Genomic DNA, 20,358 nt, shown 5'->3' on the forward strand with positions numbered 1-20,358 from the left:
TAGTTTCAAGGACCCGGAAGAAGACCAAGGTAGAGTCTTCTTTTCCCCAGGTTCCTGTGACTGCTTGTGCATATGCTTTGGTCATTCTTTGCTGGTATCTTTGGCTCCTTTTCTTGGCCAGTTCTCTTTCTTCTTCTACTCCTTCCAGATCTACTAGCCTCTTTTCATTGCTTGCGTCCTCACTTTCTCCCTGATTTTCCTCGAGAACTACCCTTGGTGTAGGAATGATTAACTCCACAGGGCTGATGGCTTCTGTTCCATAAACCAGGGAGAATGGGGAGAATCCTGTGGCTGTCTTTACAGAGCTCCTACATGCCCAAGGCACATCTGCCAGATGGTCACTCCATTTTCTTCCATACTCATGCTTCATTTTCTTAAGGATTTTTAATATTACCCTATTAGTAGCTTCAGCTTGGCCGTTTCCTTGTGGGTAGTATGGGGTAGATCTTCCATGCTTGATGTGGTATGCTTCAGTTAATCCCTTCACATTTTTGTTTATGAATGGGGTTCCATTGTCGCTGATCAATTTTCTGGGGATCCCGAACCTTGTAATGATGTGGTCTCGAATGAAATTTGCTACAGCTGCTCCAGTAGCTTTCTTCAAAGGGATGGCCTCTACCCATTTTGTAAAGTACTCCGTGGCTGCCAGGATCCATATATAACCATTGGATGGAGGATTTATGGGCCCTATGAGATTAAGCCCCCAAGTATGAAAAGGCCATGGCATCGTCATATCCTGTAAGACATTTGGGTGAGTGTGAATTGCATCTCCTAGGACTTGGCAAGCATGACATGTTTTGATCAGCTCCTCAGAGTCTCTTTTCATCGTTGGCCAGTAATATCCCAACAACAGTAACTGCTTGTACAGCCTTCTCTTCCCTGGGTGACTTCCGCAATCTCCAGAGTGCACCTCTCTGACTACTTCTCTAGTTTCTTTTGGTCCCAGGCACCTGAGGGGATCCCCATGGTATCTTTTTTTGAACAAAATGTCGTTCTGCAGGAAATACCTGCACGCTAGTTTTTTGAGCTTGTGGGCCAGTTCCTTGTCGGTTGGCAGGATTCCCCGAGCCAGGTATCCTATGAAAGGAACCCGCCAATCTTCTGCAATAAACACCGCGTAGCTTTCTTCTTTATCGTTTGCCAAGTGACATTCCTTGCATTTCCCTTGTATGATGGCTGCTTCCTTGTCCATATCTGGCCAGTAATACCCCATGCGTTGCATCTTTCTGTATAGGCTGACTTTTTCTGCAACTCCACATGCTTGGGCGTGTAATTCTTCTAGTTTCAACTTTCCTTCCTTCTCGGTGATACATCTGGACAGTATCCCCCCTGGCAGTCTTCTATACAATTCTCCTTCTATCTGAGTGTAATCCATTAGTTTTTTGATGTTCCCTCTAGGGTTCGCCTCTTTCATCCTTTCTTTGACTTCGTCCCTCCAGTCCCACTGTTTGGATTCCCCGGGGTACATCCCTTGGAGGATCCTTACAATAGAATGTTCCTGCCTTCCTATTTTTATCAGCGTATCCCTCCCATTAAATGGTATTTGGGATCCCAGGGTGGCGAGAGCATCTGCAAACCTGTTTTCACTTCTTTGAGTGTATTCTATGCTGAAGGTTTGAAATTCCATCTCCAGCCTTTGTGCCCAAGTCCTGTAGGCTGCTAAGTTTTGTTCCCGTAATGCAAAGTCACCTTTCACTTGGGAGACTACAAGATTAGAATCTCCCAGCACTCTCATATGTTTTACTCCTATGCTGAGTGCTATAGTCAATCCAGTTAAGTATGCCTCATACTCAGCTGCATTATTAGAGCATGAGAAACCAAGCTTGAAAGACAGGGGCATGATATCCCCATTTTCACAGCTTAGTACAATTCCTACCCCATTTGAAGTTGCTGTAGCTGACCCGTCAAACCTCATGGTCCATTTCTTCCCTGGGATCTCCATCACTGCTACCTCACTAGGGATTTCTTCGCTCAGTGGGCCTTCTTCCTTTCCTGGGAATTGAGCTAGCAAATCTGCTATGGCCTGGCTCTTGACAGTCTTGGGAGTTCTTATACCTATATCATATTGTGAGAGCAACACTAGCCATTGTGCTATTCTTCCCGTGAGAAGGGGCTGGTGCAGGAGTGCTTTTATGGGATGGGACTTGGTTACCAAGAGGATTTGGTGAGCTGAGAAGTACCTCTTCAACCTTTGGGATGCATAAACGATTACTAGGCAGGCTTTCTCTATTCTGGGGTACCTGATCTCGGTATCCTTGAGTGTTCTGCTTACATAATATATGGGCTGCTCATTTCCTTGGTCATTTTCTTGTGCCAGCAAAGCTCCTATTGCCTGAGAGTTTGATGCTAAGTATAGCAACAGGGGTCGCCCACGTACTGGTGCCTGGAGGGTGGGCAGATGGTTCATAATGCCCTGAATTCTTCGAAAAGCTTCCTGCTGCTCTGTTCCCCAGGTAAATTCATTTCCCTTTTTCAATAGTTTGGATAGGCCTGCTGTAGCTGAGGCTAAACTAGGCACAAACCTCCTGATATAGGAGACCCTTCCCAGGAAGCTTTTGAACTCCCTAACAGTAGTTGGTCTTCTCATCGTGGCAATAGCTGTGGCCTTGGCTGGGTCCACGCTTATGCCTTTGTGATGTACTAGGAACCCAAGGAACTTTCCAGCAGACACTCCAAAGGCGCACTTCATGGGGTTCATACATAACTTGTATTTCCTACATCTTTCAAAGACTTGCTCAAGTACTTGGAAATGTCCTGTTCTGGTTTTTGACTTGACCACAATATCGTCTACATAATCTTCCATTTCCTCATGCATCATGTCATGGAAAATGGCTGTCATGGTCAGTTGATACGTAGCCCCCGCATTTTTGAGGCCAAAGGGCATTACAGTGTAGTAAAAGTTCCCAATCAGAGTTCTGAATGCCGTCTTCTCTGCATCTTTGGCTGCCATGCGGATTTGGTTGTATCCACTGTACCCATCCATAAACGAGAACATTGAGTTTCCTACAGCTGAATCTACAAGGAGGTCGATATTGGGCAAGGGGAACTCATCTTTAGGACATGCATTGTTCAGGTTGCGAAAGTCTACACAGCAACGGATTTGACCATTTTTCTTCTTCACAGGTACAATGTTGGAAAGCCATTTTGGGTGTTGGATGGGTTTGATAAAACCAGCTGTTAGTAATTTCTTGACCTCTTGGACTATTTGAGCTTCTACCTCAGTGTGGAAGACCCTAGCTGGTTGGACTACTGGCCTCATCCCCGGGTCCACATTAAGAGAATGGACTACCAGCTCTAGGTCTAGACCAGGCATCTCATCATAGGTCCATGCAAACACATCTCTGTATTTTTGAAGTAAAGTTACCAGTTGTTCTCTTTCTTGAACCACCAATTGACTGCTAATGAAAACAGGTTTTCGGGATCCTGGTTTTGTTCCCAAGTCTACTTCCTTTAGTTCTTTCTCAGGCTGAATCTGGGCCTCCTTAACTGGTTCTTCTGGGATTTCTTCTTGGGCCATCATGCAGCTTGGTGGTCTGGGACCTTTCTGCACAATGCATTCGGGTCCCGCGCACCTTCACAAACGATAAATTAGCCTTCTCCCAGGTTCCCGCACCACCACACATTCTCGGGATCCTGAAGAGCTGGGCTCCCTCTTTTGTCTTTTTCTTTCTAAAAGGTTTCTCAGGTCACGAGTGCCTATTCCTCCTCCTTCTTCTTCTAGGATAGGTGCCCCCGGGGTCCCCGGGGTGGGGTTCTCATCATCTGGCTCCAACTCATCATAAAACATCGTTTCTGCAAAGTTCACTTCTCCCTGGCTGAAAGGATTATGATTGGCAGGGATCCTTATGGGCCTCCCATTCAGTCTCCCTTTAATGCATTGATGGAATGTGGATGGAATAAGGCGATGTTTATGAAGCCACGGGCGTCCCAGCAACACGTGATAAGAAACTTCTGCATTGATCACATGAAACCTTGTCAAAGCTACTATTGGCCCTACCCTTAAGGCTAGCTGCACGTATCCTTCTGTTGATTCCACTGATCCTCCAAATCCTGTTATTTCCATGGGGGTCCCCAGGATCCTTCTGTCAGCTAAGCCAACAACTTCCAGGGTACTTAAGGCAATGAGGTTGAGTGATGCCCCCGTATCCACCAGTGCTCTTCTGACTTGAACACCATTTATGGTGGCCATGAGATAAAGGGGTCTACGGTGGTCTGGGTGCTCAATCTCCATGTCTTCATCAGTGAAGGTTATTGCATTGGTTGTTTCCAGGAAAGCTCGACTAGCATGTGACTCAGCTGTAAAGCATTCCATCCCTGAATCTGCTGCTATGCTCATGAGAGACTCTGTGGCCACCCTTCTTGCTTCTGGTCCGAATCCTAATTGATTGAATAGTGACCTGAACTTAGGATTCTTCTGGAGGGTTCTGATTGTGCTCGGGTGGAAGGATCCTTTAGATTCTCCTGCTTCTGCCGGGTTCCCGTGTATTACTACTGCTACCACCCCTTTTCCTTTGTGGTTAGGCAAGGGGTTCCTCTGCACTTCTGGCTCCTTCTGAGTGAGTTCCAAGGTTCCTTCTTTCAACTTTTTGTGGAAGAGCCTGCGAAGGGTCCAGCAGTCCTTAGTGGAGTGCTTCACATAATTATGGATTCTGCAAAATAAAGGATTCTTCCTTTCTTCTTCGGTTGGTGGCCTGGACATAGTGAATGGCCTGACAACCCCATCTCCAATCCATTTATCTAGGACATGGCTTAACTCCTCAGCTGTGCATGGGATTACCGGTGGTTCCTCGAACACCTTCCCATCTGGCCTCTTCCTTTTCTCTCCTGCTGATGCTGTCATAGCTTGGGACACGGGTAGCCTTTTTGTTTTCATGGTTTGCGCCATCCTTTTGGTTCTCTGTAGCAGGTCAGCAAACTGTGTGATACATAAATTTTCAAGGTTGAGCCTGTAATCAAAAAGCATGTTGGCTATACAGGTTTCCACGAGCTCCTTTTCTTCATGGTCTCCATAGCAGTCTAGGGACACATCTTCGAATCTTTTAATAAATTGAACAGGATCTTCTCCAGGTCTCTTCCTCACCATTTGCAGGTTCTGGAAAGTGATTTTGTCTTCACCAGGGTAATATTTGGCGCAGAATTTTTCCATCATCTCATCCCAGGTCTTGATGGATCCGGGTCTCAGCGTGGTGTACCAAGTGTATGCCCTATCCACTAAGGATTTGGCAAATTCCCTTAGACATAATTCTTTGTCTCCTACATAGGGGCCCATAGTGTGGACAAACCTGTTCACATGTTCCACGACACTTCCATTCCTCCCATCGAAAGGATGGAAATTTGGGGGTTCGTATCCCTTAGGATATGGTTTGCCAAGGAGTTCTGGAGGGAACGGGGGATCCCAAGAGAATTGCTTGGGGATCCCTAAGAGTTTTTCCCTTTCTTGCTCCAGGAGGGCATTGACGTCTGCCAGTGTCAAGTACTGAGGGTTGGCTATTCCTCCCACTGCTGACCTTCCTTCCGGCTGTGTCCCCATCTTGGTGGCCAATAGGGGGAATATTGTCTCTGATTTCCTGTGTCCTGCCTTCTTTGAGAAGATAAACTTCTTGCTCCAGATCCTTTAGCATTGCTGTCATCCTGGCCATTAGGTCTGGTTCCTGTCTTGCGTGTCTTTGTTCCGACACAACCTCCTGTTCCACCAAGGGTATCCCACCTCCTTGCCTGGAGACTTCCTCGTTTTCTCCTACAGGCTCAGAGGCCGTAGGTGGCACATTAGTTCCTTTGCTGTTTCTTTGTCTTGGAGGCATTCTCTGTGAAGGGATTGTTTCTTCCTTCTTCTTTGCCCAGTCCCCAGTGAAGTCGCCAAAATGTGAGAGTGTCTTTTTCGGGATACTCAGGCCCAAGGATCCCGAGCCTGAATGAAAAAGAAAGGATTTGGTGGACCGGGCCTTGACTCACCGCAGCTAACAAGCTGTTTAAGAATCAAGTAAATGCAGAGAATACTCCTGACAACATACAGAAAAAATGACAAACAAGGATATCGAAGAGTGCCAAAAATTAACAACGTAAGTTCAGAAGGAAAGAAAAACAGGATTAGCAAGACGATAAAAGAGTGCTGTGGGGATCCTGGGAATTATGAAACAGTATTTCATTAAGACATTATCTGTTTGATTACAGAAAGCTCACTAGGACGTGATACAAGGTCCAATCAAGCTCAAAAATTGCAGCCTTGAATGGCTATTTCAGCCTTCAAAACTTGCGAAGTTTGATTCTCGTTGAATCCGAGTATGTACCATAGTGGCCTTTACAGGATATCGGGAAGCAGTATTTGTTTTCCCTTAGTATTTTCTTTCTGCACAGATTTTTCTGATAGTTTTTCCTAGAGAATTTCTTCTTTCTTGTGTTTCTTTCTTTTTTTCTCGATGCCTTCTTCACAACCCATCCCCTCCTTTTATAATGGAGTTTTCTGGGCGTCCCGGGGAACCATTGGTTCCCCTGTTTTGCTTTCTCACGAACAGAGCACGTCTTGTCCCTGTTGTCTTGGTAAGTCCCTTTTCCGTTTCTTCTTATTCTTTCCTTCTCTCAGTTCTGATCCTTTTGAAAGCTTCTGGTTGGCTATCTTCTTTGGGAGTGCTGAGGTATGCCCTTCTCGGCATCCCTACTTCTGGCGCCTTTTGCTTTTCCTTTTCTTTCCTATTTGGGCGGAATCCCGTCCTGCCTTTTTAAAGATCGTTTGTTGTCATCCTTCTTCCCTGTCTTGATTCCCCGAGGACTCTTCTGTCTGTGCCGTGAGAAGTCGCTCGCGCTTTTTGTTTTTGTTTTTGTTTTGTTTTTTTTTTTTTTTTTCCTGTCTTCTTTCTATCGAGCTGTCCCAATCTTCCTTCTTCTTTGTGCCTGAAAGGATCCGCGCCTATTGATGGTGCCTGAGGATCCTTGCTTCTTTATATTTTGCCGTGATCTTTTTTTCTGGATGCTTTTCTTTTCTGGGCTTCGGGATCCTCTGGGCCTTTCGTATAATCCCTTTGGTCTTGGCTTGGGTTTTCCTTCTGGGCTTAACTCATTCTTTTTGGGCTTAGCTTATTCTTTCTTGGGCTTATTTTGTTCTTTCTTGGGCTTATTTTACTATGATCTTTTTTTTTTTAGACCTCAACAAAGGGTAGCTCATCTCTTGCTTAAGGGAGTAATTTCATGAACTAGTGTTAATGCTATACGTCTCTTAAAATTGAATTTTACATTGGGAACTAAGAATAGGCTTCAACATAGATTTAAAATGGACAAAACTTAGGTACAGTTCCTTAAGTGACGCACCTTACATTCCCTAATTAAAGTCAACTATGTGATTGCATTGGTCATAAGCCATAGAGTTGAATTTAAATGTCCTTGGGGGGGAAGATCACATATTGTGTGTTGCAGGGTTAAATTTAATTGGAAACCTACTATATAGCTCCTAATAATTGTAATCGATATTTTCCCTGTTAAAATCACTCTCAAAGATATCATAAACCAAAAGTACTATCACATTTAACTATTGCTCAGATGTTGAACATCTAGGTATCAATCAAGTTTCTAGCACATTAATTACTCATTTAGCTCATAGAATCCCATAACTTTTCATGAATTTATCTCTATATGTTTTGACTGTGACTTGGTCAATGCTATCCTGATGGATTTTTTGTTTGTTTTTTTACTTCAATTATAGATAATAGAAAAAAAAGTGTTTTTATTAAAATTATGACAAGTTCTTATTTACTTAAGCTTTAATTTGATTGCTTTTAGGTTGCATGTTAAGTGGGGGTAAGAAGTGATGTTGACAATCTTGTTGGGATCATAATATGTTTTACTGTATCCATGCTTTTATTTTATATTAATTGTGGTTTATTTGTCATAGAGTGAATCCTTAATAATTGCGAACAATCTATTTGCTTCCATGTCAGATATGCAGACACTAAATAGAGTGGAGCCTGGACTCGTCGATGGTACCCAGTTGACCCGACAGTCGGATCATCGATCAACTCCGCTTTGGATGCGCGCCGCAGCCAAGGTATGTAGTTTTATTATTAATATATCTTCGTTTTATAATTACCTCGTGTGCACTACCTAACACAATGCTCGTTCGTTTGCAGGAGGTGCTTGGTATTGTAAAGGTTCGACACCGTAAATGTGTACTGCCATAGGGTGGGCTAGACCCATGTATCATGCAATAAATAGATGTGGCAGGTTTGATCGGATTATTCAAGGTTCTTGATATGGAGGTCGACCATGTCTTGATCACAGCCTTGGTCAAGCGGTGGCGTCTGGAGACTCATACGTTCCACTTACTCCATGGAAAAATGGGTATCACCTTGCAAGATATAGAGGTGATGCTGGGGATTCCGGTGGATGGGTTGCCTGTCACTGGGAAGATAGACCTGAAATGGAATGTGATGTGCCGAGATTTGTTGGGTCATGAACCTCTGCCCATGATACTGAACTTAAACAGGTCTATCCTTGCTGGGGCGAGGATAAGATACAAGTGGCTAAATGCATGGTTTGCTACTCCCCCAACTGCGGACACCGGTGACGAAGTCGTGTAGCAACATGCCCACTACCACCTACTTGTTTAGATGGGGGCCCTATTGTTCATGGACAAGCTGGCGGACCGGGTCTTACTATTGTCTCTGCAGTTCCTCAACCCAATTAGCAATGCGAGACAGTATAGCTAGGGTAGTGTAGCATTGGCCTGGCTCTATAGGCATCTTTGTAGTGCATCAAAGAAGGATGAGATGCAGATTGGAGGTGCATTGTTGTTGGTGTAGCTGTGGGTCTATTCAAGGTTCCCACGAATATGCCTAATTGCGAGGCCGCCTTTACTGCTAGTGCACTCAGGGCCCCTTGCCATTAGGTACGTTCATTGAGTTCTCGTTATTCAAGCCAAGTGTTTGTTAGGAATAATTATTTATGTGTACCGTTATTATATTTTATTTTTGTCTTTAATATAATGAAAAATATGCCAAACTAACAAACAAACAAAACTTATCAACGCTTAGATACTGAAGTATATGGATGTGAAGTACACTTGTATCTTTTGATTATTTTCCATTAAATTTAGCCAAAAAAATTATATTGGCACAAATTAACTGCATTTGCAAAGCATAATATCATGATATTCCAAAACGGTGGATTTTTTTTTTTAAAAGTAATACAGTTGAATTCAAAAATCTTGTTTGCAAGTCAAACTCTCTTTATTGGGTACTTAACTTTAAAATCCATGGTCAAAGTGCGAAACCAAAAACTAGTCTTTATCAAGACTTTTGGGTCACTTGAAACCCAAATAATGGAAAAACCTTCACCCCAATTCTTAACTTAAATTTATTCTCCAATTCCCACATTGTACTTTCTTCTCTTTTATGTGTGTGTATATTTGTTAATAAGCTATAAATGAATCTAAATGGTCCAAAGCAGTTTGGTAGTTCTATTTCATTGCAGGATTATCCTACATTGTTGACAATTCATCACATGAAAGTTCACTAACCTGCATTTGTCGAAATCCCATGTTTGCTAGGTGGAGCGGGCTAAAGAGCACTGTTGAGCATGCCATACACGTCCTTATTGCGTACTAGACGTCGCTGTCTACACTACAGGAAGAGTAGGTATTTGGTTGATTTACGTCCTCAATTGCATGCCCACATTCTATTACATGACCACATTTATTTCGCCATAATTTGAGGTTTTTATTTTTGTTTCCCTCAATTGCATGACCACGTTTTTATTTTTATTTTTGTTTCAATTCTTGGATTGTCGTAGGAATGAAGGCAAGAGGTTTAAATTTTTAGCAGATGATGTAAGTATAGTCTTTAGTGGATGAAAAAGACCAAACTATATGCAGTGTTTAGAGTGTTTGAAATATGTCTAGAATTTCTAAACATAGAGCAATAGATGAAATAATTATAAACAAAAGGTTTAGCAGCACCTTATACCAGTTTATCTACTATTTTTGCTAGTATTAGTATATTGTAATAATTCTAATAATTCTATGCTTTTGTCAATGGTCTCCAAGAAAAAGGACTACTAATTATTTTTTGTATCTTATATATCACATTTATAATTTCCTAATATTGAGGTCTCCTTAGTGATTGGTTCTGCATAACTTCATCTCTGATATGTCTACTTGCTATGCTTGAAAAGCATGTATTGAGTGTGCAAATTTATATGCAACTTGAACATGACTCGGTTAACTAGTTGCATGGTAGTATTTTTCTAGTGTACTTAGCTGGGGGGAAGGTTGGAGTTGTCATAAACCTGCTTGTGTTTAAATATTCTTAACTCCCATGGCAAATGACAACCATCCATCTTCACATAATCACTAAACTAACAATCCACTTATGCAGATTGTATGGGAGTCGTACACGCATGTGCTGGGCTCTTTGCTTGGGTATTGCACCGCTGGGCAGCATATTTGGAGGGCTGAGGTGCCATTGATCTACTTTTGGATAGTGGAGGGGCATCATCCCGAGCGGGTCTTCCGTCAGTTTGGGATGAAGCAACCGGTTCCACTTGTCGTGGATACGTCGATTGACCTTCACAGGATATCCCTCCACGGTAAATGGGAAAGGGGTTGGCCGGTAGAACATGTTGCCCATATTCAACAATGGGCCAACCGAGGGCAACTGGTTTGCGCTGCCCCTCTCCTGGATGGTGATATGACGTACCTCGTTGACTACATGAGGTGGTATGATCGTAGCATAAGGCGGTACATAACATTAAAGTTTGCATATTGGGAAATCATGGTGAGGCAACAATTCCTTCCCCTTTGTTGAAACCATTGTTTGATTAAATATCTTTAGCAGGTTTGTCATGCATGCAAAACTTCACAATAATTTGTAACATCATAATTTCTATGAGTTTATCTTTCATTATTTTTTAAAGTAAACAAATACTATGATTTAAGGTTTGGGAAAATAAGCGAATGTGTAGTATCCAAATTCCAAATCACCTTGATATCTGTAGTATCTGAAAATTACATTATGGGAAAAAGCTGTCAAGTACTATAATTTTCTAACAATTACCGTAAATGTATCTTGGATGATAGGCCAAAAACTAATTGACCCCTTGTAATGAATTAATTGATTAATTAGCTAAGTTTATTAATTAATCAAATTAACATGCAAATGCGTGGTAGCACAAACAAATCACCAATAATCTAAGCATGCAGCAGCAAATAAATTTGACACGGTGATTTGTTTACGAATGGGAAAAACCTAATGGCAAAAACCCCACCGGGTGATTTTCAGGTCACTACTCCCGAAATTCCACTATTATCAAAACAAGCAGTTATAAGTAAAAGAATCCCAGTACCTTATACCAACCTACAGTTGAATCCTTATCCCAATACTCAATTGGACTTGTTCTGTAGTGACAATTTCCCCTTTTGATGCACGGCTCCCAAGTACGTGACTAACCAATACGCGGATCCCAGTATGCGACTTCAATCACCAACTAGAGAAGGTTGCTGGCTGCAAAGTTCTTCAGTTCATCCCAATGATGAAGATCAAGAAAATGCTTAGTCACAAAACCCTACGGTACACAAACACAGCAACTTCTTCACAAGAATGATGAACTAGGGCAAACTCTGTCTCCGGTTACAAATTGCTTGAACAAACTTTGCTCAACACTTGTGCAACTTGTGTACACTTTGACGACCCTTAAAATTATCCTTTTATATGTCTAGGGTTAGAAGAAAAGAAAGCCCAAATATATAATCATGGATTAGAGTCAAAACAGAACTGGAATTTTATTTTTTATAAAGCTCGACAGATACCTGTCTGTTGAGATGCTGTCGAGTAGCTGTCGAGCCACGGGGCTGGAACAGCTTCTTAAGCTCGATGGATAGCTAGCTGTCGAGCTAGCTATCGAACTAGCTATCAAGCTTTAATGAACAACACTTCTTCAGCTTGAATCTTGGACAGACTTGTATGTCTTCAACATTTCATTTTGAAACACAGTTTCTTGAAGTATTAAACACATTCTAGATCTACCCAAATATAAGTAAAGTGCGTTTTGTCAAAGGATTAGCCAATTACATAAAATAGTGACATATGTTCCTAACAAGTGAATCACATATGTCCTAACATTGGATGTAATTCCTATCAAATATTTGTCTTGCCTTATATTAAAAAGTTGTAAGGATACATCCTTGCTTAGGATTTGAGGAAGACATTGGAAAGGATTTGGAATTACTTGACTCTTGAGAAAGCATATGAATTGTAAGGTTTAGCTATTTTGTTGCTCACTTGTATGTTTCGAATGTTGTTAACCATGATGCTTATACTCACCTGCAGTTTGATGTATTTATGGGTCTAAGGAGAGAATTAGATTGGGTAACTACAGTACTTTTGACATTATAAGTTTAGAGTTATTTCATTTTGGACCTTCTAATTTATTTTGGCTTAAACAAGTAGTTTTGTTATTTGTAACATCATCTGTGGAACCCATAATAGCTTAAAGTTGCGTCTAAGTAGCATTTACAATAAAGACAATTGCCATATGTTACAAAAGGCTGCAGTTGTAAGATTTTATTTTTTGAAAAATATTGTAAGATTTTATTTTTTGAAAAATATTGTTTCACATTCACTCACATTCATTATTTCCGGCACACATCCATAAGTGATATGAAAATATGCACATTTTCAAACATAAGGGGATATGTGAGTTTATGACACCCTTGTTTTGCAGGTTCAGACAATGCTTAGGTCTCTACAGAGGTGTGACGAAGGTTCTGACATGCACAATGACCTTAAGCTAACACTAGAGCTTATGGAGGACCTGGGTTGACTTAAATTGGAGGATGCGCTCGCGGAAGCATCCGACATTGGTACACAGGCCCAGAGTCGTGGTGGGCAATAGGTTCGTTGTTTTTTTTTTTTGAATCCTATATTCGTTATTTAAATGAGATTTACAACAAACCAAAAGCCAGCCACCACATCTCACCTGTAGCTTAATTTCCACATATAATCTTCAATCATTTTAATACCTCACTTGGTTATGAGCTCTAGAAGTTACAAGGTTCGTTTTCATTAATAATTTCAATAGTTCTTATTATAGGTAACTTTAATAGTTTTATTGCTTATATCAATTATTAACCAAAAAGCATCCACTGCTCTGGGCAGGGAATATCACACTGAATGATAGCTCTCAAATAATTAATTAATAGATAATTTGTGAACTTGTATACATTGACACAACAAACTCTATCGTATGTACTTAAGGATAATGCACAAAGTGTAGCCATCCCATAATGCAAGTGGATCTTTTTTTTAATGAAACTTTACGGAAAGTCGTTAGGGCATTTCCTCTATATCAATCATAGTCCTAGAGTTGGTGATCTACTTGTTTGTCGAATTCGGAAAAAAAAATTATGTAGTTATTAAAAACCTAAAACGTCAAATCTTGTATCATTGAGTGTTTTTTCTTGCTATTATTTTATATTTCCCTTACTAATTGAAATTGGAATGATAATCCTAGATGGCGATGGTTTTGTTATTTTGGCCACAGTCAAACATGGCACACAGTCATCTAACCTTTATTTATGTCCAAAAACAACTATTGTTTGTTTATTATTATAAGAACAGAACCGGGCAGGTTCAACCTGCAAGCAATATGGCGAGGAATCTAACATGGGGGAAAAAATACTGGTGTTTGGTAAATCATAGCTTTGTATGTGTTTGACACAAGAATATAAAAGTGGAGATAAAAATAAAACATATTGTATTTCTTATGATATTAATTCTTCTGTTGGATTAAATGTTTATCTTTCTTGCGAGGATTAATTCGCTCACATCTTCATGACTCCATTGATTTTTTTTTTTTTTTAATCGATTTCAGTTTCTACTCAACAAATTGGACTAGATGATAATAATAAACTTCAAACAAGAGCAAACCAAATCAAGATATCATAAAAATAATCAAGTGTATCTAGATACAAAAAATGATGAAACTCAACAATGCAACTTCAAACGTTCCTCCAGTGACTTGTATTATCTCAGACGGTTTCATGCAAGTCACCATCAACGCTGCTCAGGAACTCGGAATCCCAATTCTAATGTTTTTCACTATCTTTGCTTGTAGCTTAATGGGTTACGTGCAGATTCCTCCTTTCAAGGATAAAGGCATCATTCCACTTAAAGGTGTGTAACAAAAAATGCGAACTCCATTGAAATCTTGCATTAATTTATTAGAGCAATTACACTTTTGGATTATTAATTATTATTATTTTTTTGGAGAAGAATTATGAATTATGAATTATTATTATTATTATTATTATTGTTATTATTATAGTTACAAACTTACAATATCCATCTTTACTTCTTTAGTTTAAAATGTAGCAATATCGTATTTTATTTTATTGTACTGATTCTACCGAACAATTTACTCCTCTATTATCATTTTATATTAAAAACTCAATTTTTTTGTTAGTATAAAATGGGTCTGAACCAACATATTAATGACTTTTATACCCTCTTATAACAAACATATCACATGCGCGCAGTAATACCCAAAGGCACATAAAGGCAATGTTAAAGTTTTCAGAGCGTCTCCACCTTAAAGGTTTTCACATAACAAAGCCCACTCACAAACTAATAATAAAAGCTAAGCTTCATAGAACCCACACAAATCCTTACGCCACACATCCAAGAGAGCTAAGAACCAAACCAAATACTAATGGCCGCACCATATCTCTTCTGAATTCATAATACATTGTGATTGGTGTAACATTAAGTGGAGCACAAAAAATAGAATAAGAATTTGCATTCCCGTCTCGCACTAACTGATTTGCGGCACACCCTTACTAAGCAATAATAGTTAATTAAAAGGCGAAACATTACGAAAACCTTAAAAACGATGAGGGACATCTAGATTAATTATTCAAACCAATAACCATACACAGTAAAACGATATAACCGAGCCTGTGGCATTGTTTCAAGCGGCGTTATTTCAAGCCACATGTCTTCAAGTGGGCCTATTCTTTGAAGAAGCAGCCGCTGGGTACATGCACTTGGCCTATATATAAGAGATATATATAGACATATGAGGTGGCTTGAATAATGCCACAGGCTCGGTTATATCGTTTTACTGTGTATGGTTTGAATAATTAGTCTAGATGTCCCTCATCGTTCTTAAGGTTTTTGTAATGTTTCGCCTTTTAATTAACTATTATTGCTTAGTAAGGGTGTGCCGCAAATCAGTTAGTGCAACACAGGAATGCAAATTCTTTGTCCTATTTTTTGTGTTCCACTTAATGTTGCATCAAACACAATGTGCTATATGTGTTCAGGAGGAGAGACAAGTGGTGCGGCCATTAATATTTGGTTTGGTTCTTACTCTTGGATGTGTGGCGTAAGGGTTTGTGTGGGTTCTATGCAGCTTGGCTTTTATCATTAGTTTGTGAGTAGGGCTCTAGAGCCATGCGTTCACCGTCAATCTTTTTAATTTGACGGTGCATTTAAGATACAATGAAAGTGCATTTAATTAATTAATTACCTACACCCAAATTAAGGTCACAAGTTATGTAGCAATATTGGTTTTCACCTCTTAATGTTTTTGACATTAGGCAAAGCCATCTAGCAGGTTATATTTGGTAACAGTTTTTGTTTTTTATTTTCAAAAACTTGTTTTTGGGAATATAAAGAAAAACAATTTTCTTGTATATTTGAAATCAAAAACATGTTTGGTTAGTTGAAATTAAAAAAAAAAATAGTTTTTTGAAAAAAAAATGGAAAATACTAAAACATGTTATTACAAGGATTTGAACTCTAATACTAACTCATTAAATGAGACAGAATTCATTAAATTAAATTAAATGCGTGTTTTCATTAACTTTTGAAAATTAGAAACTGAAAACAGTCTTTTGTATGTTTTCAGTTTCCTTTACAAATTAAGTTTTGAGAACAGTTTTTGTTTTCTGTTCATTTTGAGTTGCCAAACAAGTTTTTTAGTCTCAAAAATAAAAATTGTTTTTGGAAACAGAAAATGTGGAGGAAAAATTAGCAGTTACCAAACATACCCCCTGGTGTTTGAACTCCTCTTCAACTATTGAATTATTAGAAATATTTTATACACCTTGCTTTGTAGTTTTAGTAAAAATAGAATGCCATTTCCAAGTGAAAAACTACGTACAAATGGATATTGCTACTGAAAGTATATCAGACAGTTTTGCTCTAAATTAGTTTAGCAAAATCTCTTCCAATTTACTATGTGATAATTTAAGAAACCATTAACACGTTGTTTTAGTCATTTAAGCTATTTAACTATTGAAGGGAATGTTTTTCACAAAAAATGGTGATGTTATATATACTAGAATTTCCAAGTGAAAAAAAGTAGCATTCACAGTCTAGGGATGATTCATTAACATCGGATATATAGATGCTATTTGGAGTGGGCGTCTGCATTTTCAGTTTTTTTTTTTCCTGCACGTGAACAGTAACATTACATGAGTTTACTGCGCAAGGGACAAAAATTACTGTTCATGCACTGTTTATCACTGTTCATAATACTGTTTACGTACTAAAAAATATTAAAAATGGGTCCCACGGTACTATTTACACATTTAAAAATTATTTTACTATAGTATTTTCCGTTTTTAATTTTTAATTTTAACAAAAATAAGTTCAATCCAAACAAACTCATGAAAGCAAAACAAGAAGGAATTAATGGTCTCTTTCTTACAGGCAACCGTACGTCTCTTTCACGCTTTTGTCATGTGCCTACAATCTCGGGGAAGATAACTAAATTCCAGAGGCACAGTCTGTGGCCAAAATTGACGCGAAATTGCTAGACAAAAACAGTGGGTCATTAATCATTTTATAAGATACATTGAAACTTGGAAAGTGCACATGTGCACACACAAAACATAATAGAAAGAAGTAAAAATGGGTTCCAAGACGCTAAAGGCTGATAAGCCTCATGCAGTTTGTATTCCATTTCCAGTTCAAAGCCACATAAAAGCAATGCTCAAGTTTTCAAAGCTTCTCCACCATAAAGGCTTTCACATAACCTTTGTTAACACTGAGTTCAACCACCAGCGTTTTCTGAAACTTAGAGGTCCCAACTCCTTAGATGGTTTGTCTGACTTTCGATTCGAAACCATTCCAGATAACCTCCCTCCATCGGATCCAAATGCCAGTCAAGACGTCCGTTCTCTTTGCAATTCCATTATGAAAAACTTCTTGGCCTCATTTTCTAACCTTCTTGTGAAACTCAACAGTGCACCTTCAAACGTTCCTCCAGTGACTTGTATTATCTCAGATGGTTTCATGCAATTCACCATCAACGCTGCACAGGAACTCGGAATCCCAATTCTAATGTTCTTCACTGTCTCCGCTTGTAGCTTAATGGGTTACATGCAGATTCCTCCTCTCAAGGATAAAGGCATCATTCCACTTAAAGGTGTGTAACAAAAAAAGCGAAACTCCATTGAAATCTTGCATTAATTTATTAGAGCAATTGCATGTTTGGATTATTAATTATTATTATTTTTTTTGGAGAAGAATTATGAATTATGAATTATTATTATTATTAATATTAATATTATTATTGTTATTATTATAGTTACAAACTCACAATATCCATCTTTACTTCTTTAATTTAAAATGTAGCAATATCGTATTTTATTTTATTGTACTGATTCTACTGAACAATTTACTCCTCTATTATCATTTTATATTAAAAACTCAATTCTTTTGTTAGTTGAAAATGGGTTTGAATCAACATGTTAATGACTTTTATACCCTCTTATAACAAACATATCACATGCGCGCAGTTATACACAATTGACAATTTGAAGGATTATAGTTGTGCATATGTGACGTGTTTGTTATGGGAGTGTATTAAGACCATCATCGTGTTTGTTATTGGATGGTAAATATTAATACCATTAAAGTGTGGGTTTGGCCATGTATTTTTTTAAAAATTGAATTATTTTTTTTATTTGACAAAAACACTAACCTATGGAAAAAAAAAAATGTTCATTACAACATTGCTATGTTTAAACTAAAATGAGAACATTGCAATTTTCTTATAGTATTAAGGGGATAAAGTGTAATTTTTCTTTTTTATTTTGGTTAAAAATAAATTTAATTTTAAGCTGAAAATATTCAGTCTTTTTGCAGAGAAGAGCTATTTAACCAATGGGTATTTGGATATAGTTATAGATTGGATTCCAGGTATGAGAGGCATTCGTCTCAAGGATCTCCCAAGTGAGGTTCGAACTATAGATCCAAATGATGCTGCCTTTAAATTGGTGATCGAAACAGCAGAGAGAACTCATATGGCTTCAGGAATTGTTATTCAAACATTTGATGCATTAGAACAAGAAGTTTTGGATGCTCTCTTGACCATGTTTCCTCATGTATATGCCATTGGCCCTCTCCAACCATTGCTCAATCACTTACCCAATGACCCTTTAAAATCAATTCGATATAGTTTATTGGAGGAAGAAACTGAGTGCCTCCAATGGCTTAACTCTAAGGCGCCCAACTCTGTAATATATGTGAATTTTGGCAGCATAGTTGTCATGACACCAACACAGTTGGTTGAGTTTGGTTGGGGACTTGCAAATAGTAAATATTTATTTTTGTGGATAATTAGACCTGATTTAGTTGTTGGTGAATCAGCAATATTGCCACCTGAGTTCAAGTTAGAAATTAAAGAAAGGGGTTTGATAGCTAGTTGGTGCCCTCAAGAAGAAGTGTTGAACCACCCCTCAATTGGAGGGTTCTTAACACATTGTGGGTGGAATTCAACTATTGAAAGTGTGTGTGCAGGAATACCAATGCTTTGTTGGCCATTCTTGGCAGATCAACAAACAAATTGTAAGTATACTTGCAATGAATGGGGCATTGGCATGGAGATTGATAATGATGTCAAGAGAGAGGAAGTGGAAAAGATTGTGAAAGAGTTGATGGAAGGAGAAAAGGGTAAGAAAATGAAGAAAAAGGCCATGGAGTGGAAAAAGTTAGCTGAAGAGGCCACTGAGCCACTTGGTTCTTCATCCATTAACTTGAACAATTTGGTGAATGAAGTGCTTTTATCGAAATGATAGATATTATAGAAATAAAAGTGATAAAAAATTTGTTATAATTCGTGAAGATTTATTATAATAGCATGAATGTACCAATAACGCATTAATTATGTTAAGTGAATTTTACTAATCATGTTTCAAATTTATTATAGCCTTTTGTAAATCCAATTAAAATTAATGCCACTTCAGATTCTAATTACTATTATACTCTCTTATATAAAATGTATATATTCATTCCTGCTATTCATCAATCTCTTATTTTAGGCTTAAAAAAATCTCTTAATTTTATATTCAATTTAGAAACTAATATTTGATTATTGTATTTTGATTAATCTATACTTTATTTATGTTTTTTTTTTAAAAAAAAAAACCATTTTTTTTAATTTGCATCAAATATCTCAAATTTATTTGCTTATTGTGATAAATATATTGAGATCCTATCAATCATGCTTTGTCCAAACTTTTTCTTTTAATAAATCTTCCTCTTTGATAAATATATTGAGGTCCTACCATCACGGGGAAAAAATATTTCGATGGTCCAGAGTTCTAGCCCAAATTTTGACGAAACAGCTAGATTGAAAAAAATGGTTCATTTATAAGATACAATAAAGTGCATTTATAGGTCGGCTTCACAGCCCAAATTGTCCCCAATTAAATAGCTAGATTGAAACAGTGGGTCATTATAAAAATAATAATTTATAAAAAAAAAAAACAAAAAAAATAATGGGTCATTTTAGGCCAAAATGGCCCATTAGCATTAATTTTTGAAATATTTAGCAACAGAGCACTGTTTCGGAAATAATTAGGGAAATACCACTTTTTGTGGTACTCGAGCATGGTGAGCTCGAGTACCATCTTTTCATTAGTCAAACATCTTCTCAAAAAAAAAAAAACGCCGCTATAGGGCCCGAAAACGTCACTATAGGGCTTAAAAACGCCACTATAGGGCCCCTTGAACCTGTTATGGGGACTTATAAAAAAATTTTGCAGGAAAACGCCGCTATAGGGCCCAAAAACGTCACTATAGGGCTTAAAAACGCCACTATAGGGCCCCTTGAACCTGTTATGGGGACTTATAAAAAAATTTTTGCAGGAAAACGCCGCTATAGGGCCCGAAAACGTCACTATAGGGCTTTAAAACGCCACTATAGGGCTCCTTGAATATGGGGCGACGGTGGATTAAAAAAACATGGTACTCGAGCTCACCAAGCTCGAGTACCAGAAAAAGTGGTATTTCCCTAATTATTTCCGAAACTGTGCTCTGTTGCTAAATATTTCAAAAATTAATGCTAATGGGCCATTTTGGCCGG

The 20,358-nt window shown here is 38.6% G+C and overlaps 1 protein-coding gene across 3 annotated transcripts in view; it reads left to right on the top strand.

The window, feature by feature from the left end:
• Positions 1 to 16,833: 16,833 nt before the first annotated feature.
• The window catches only part of LOC126710239 (7-deoxyloganetin glucosyltransferase-like), a 91,867-nt gene continuing 88,342 nt past the window's right edge, over positions 16,834 to 20,358 (top strand). Inside the window, exons 1-2 of one of the 3 annotated variants that reach the window (XM_050410617.1) lie at positions 16,840 to 17,415; positions 18,138 to 19,194. In XM_050410617.1, the coding sequence (XP_050266574.1) occupies positions 16,899 to 17,415; positions 18,138 to 19,066 (1,446 nt within the window). In that variant the 5' untranslated portion in view covers positions 16,840 to 16,898 and the 3' untranslated portion in view covers positions 19,067 to 19,194. Of the gene's footprint in view, positions 17,416 to 18,137; positions 19,195 to 20,358 lie in introns of those variants that run through there. The other 2 variants (XM_050410619.1, XM_050410618.1) reach the window with 2 other exon arrangements.

The sequence above is a fragment of the Quercus robur genome, chromosome 12 (assembly GCF_932294415.1).
Source record: "Quercus robur chromosome 12, dhQueRobu3.1, whole genome shotgun sequence".
Lineage (NCBI taxonomy): Eukaryota > Viridiplantae > Streptophyta > Magnoliopsida > Fagales > Fagaceae > Quercus > Quercus robur.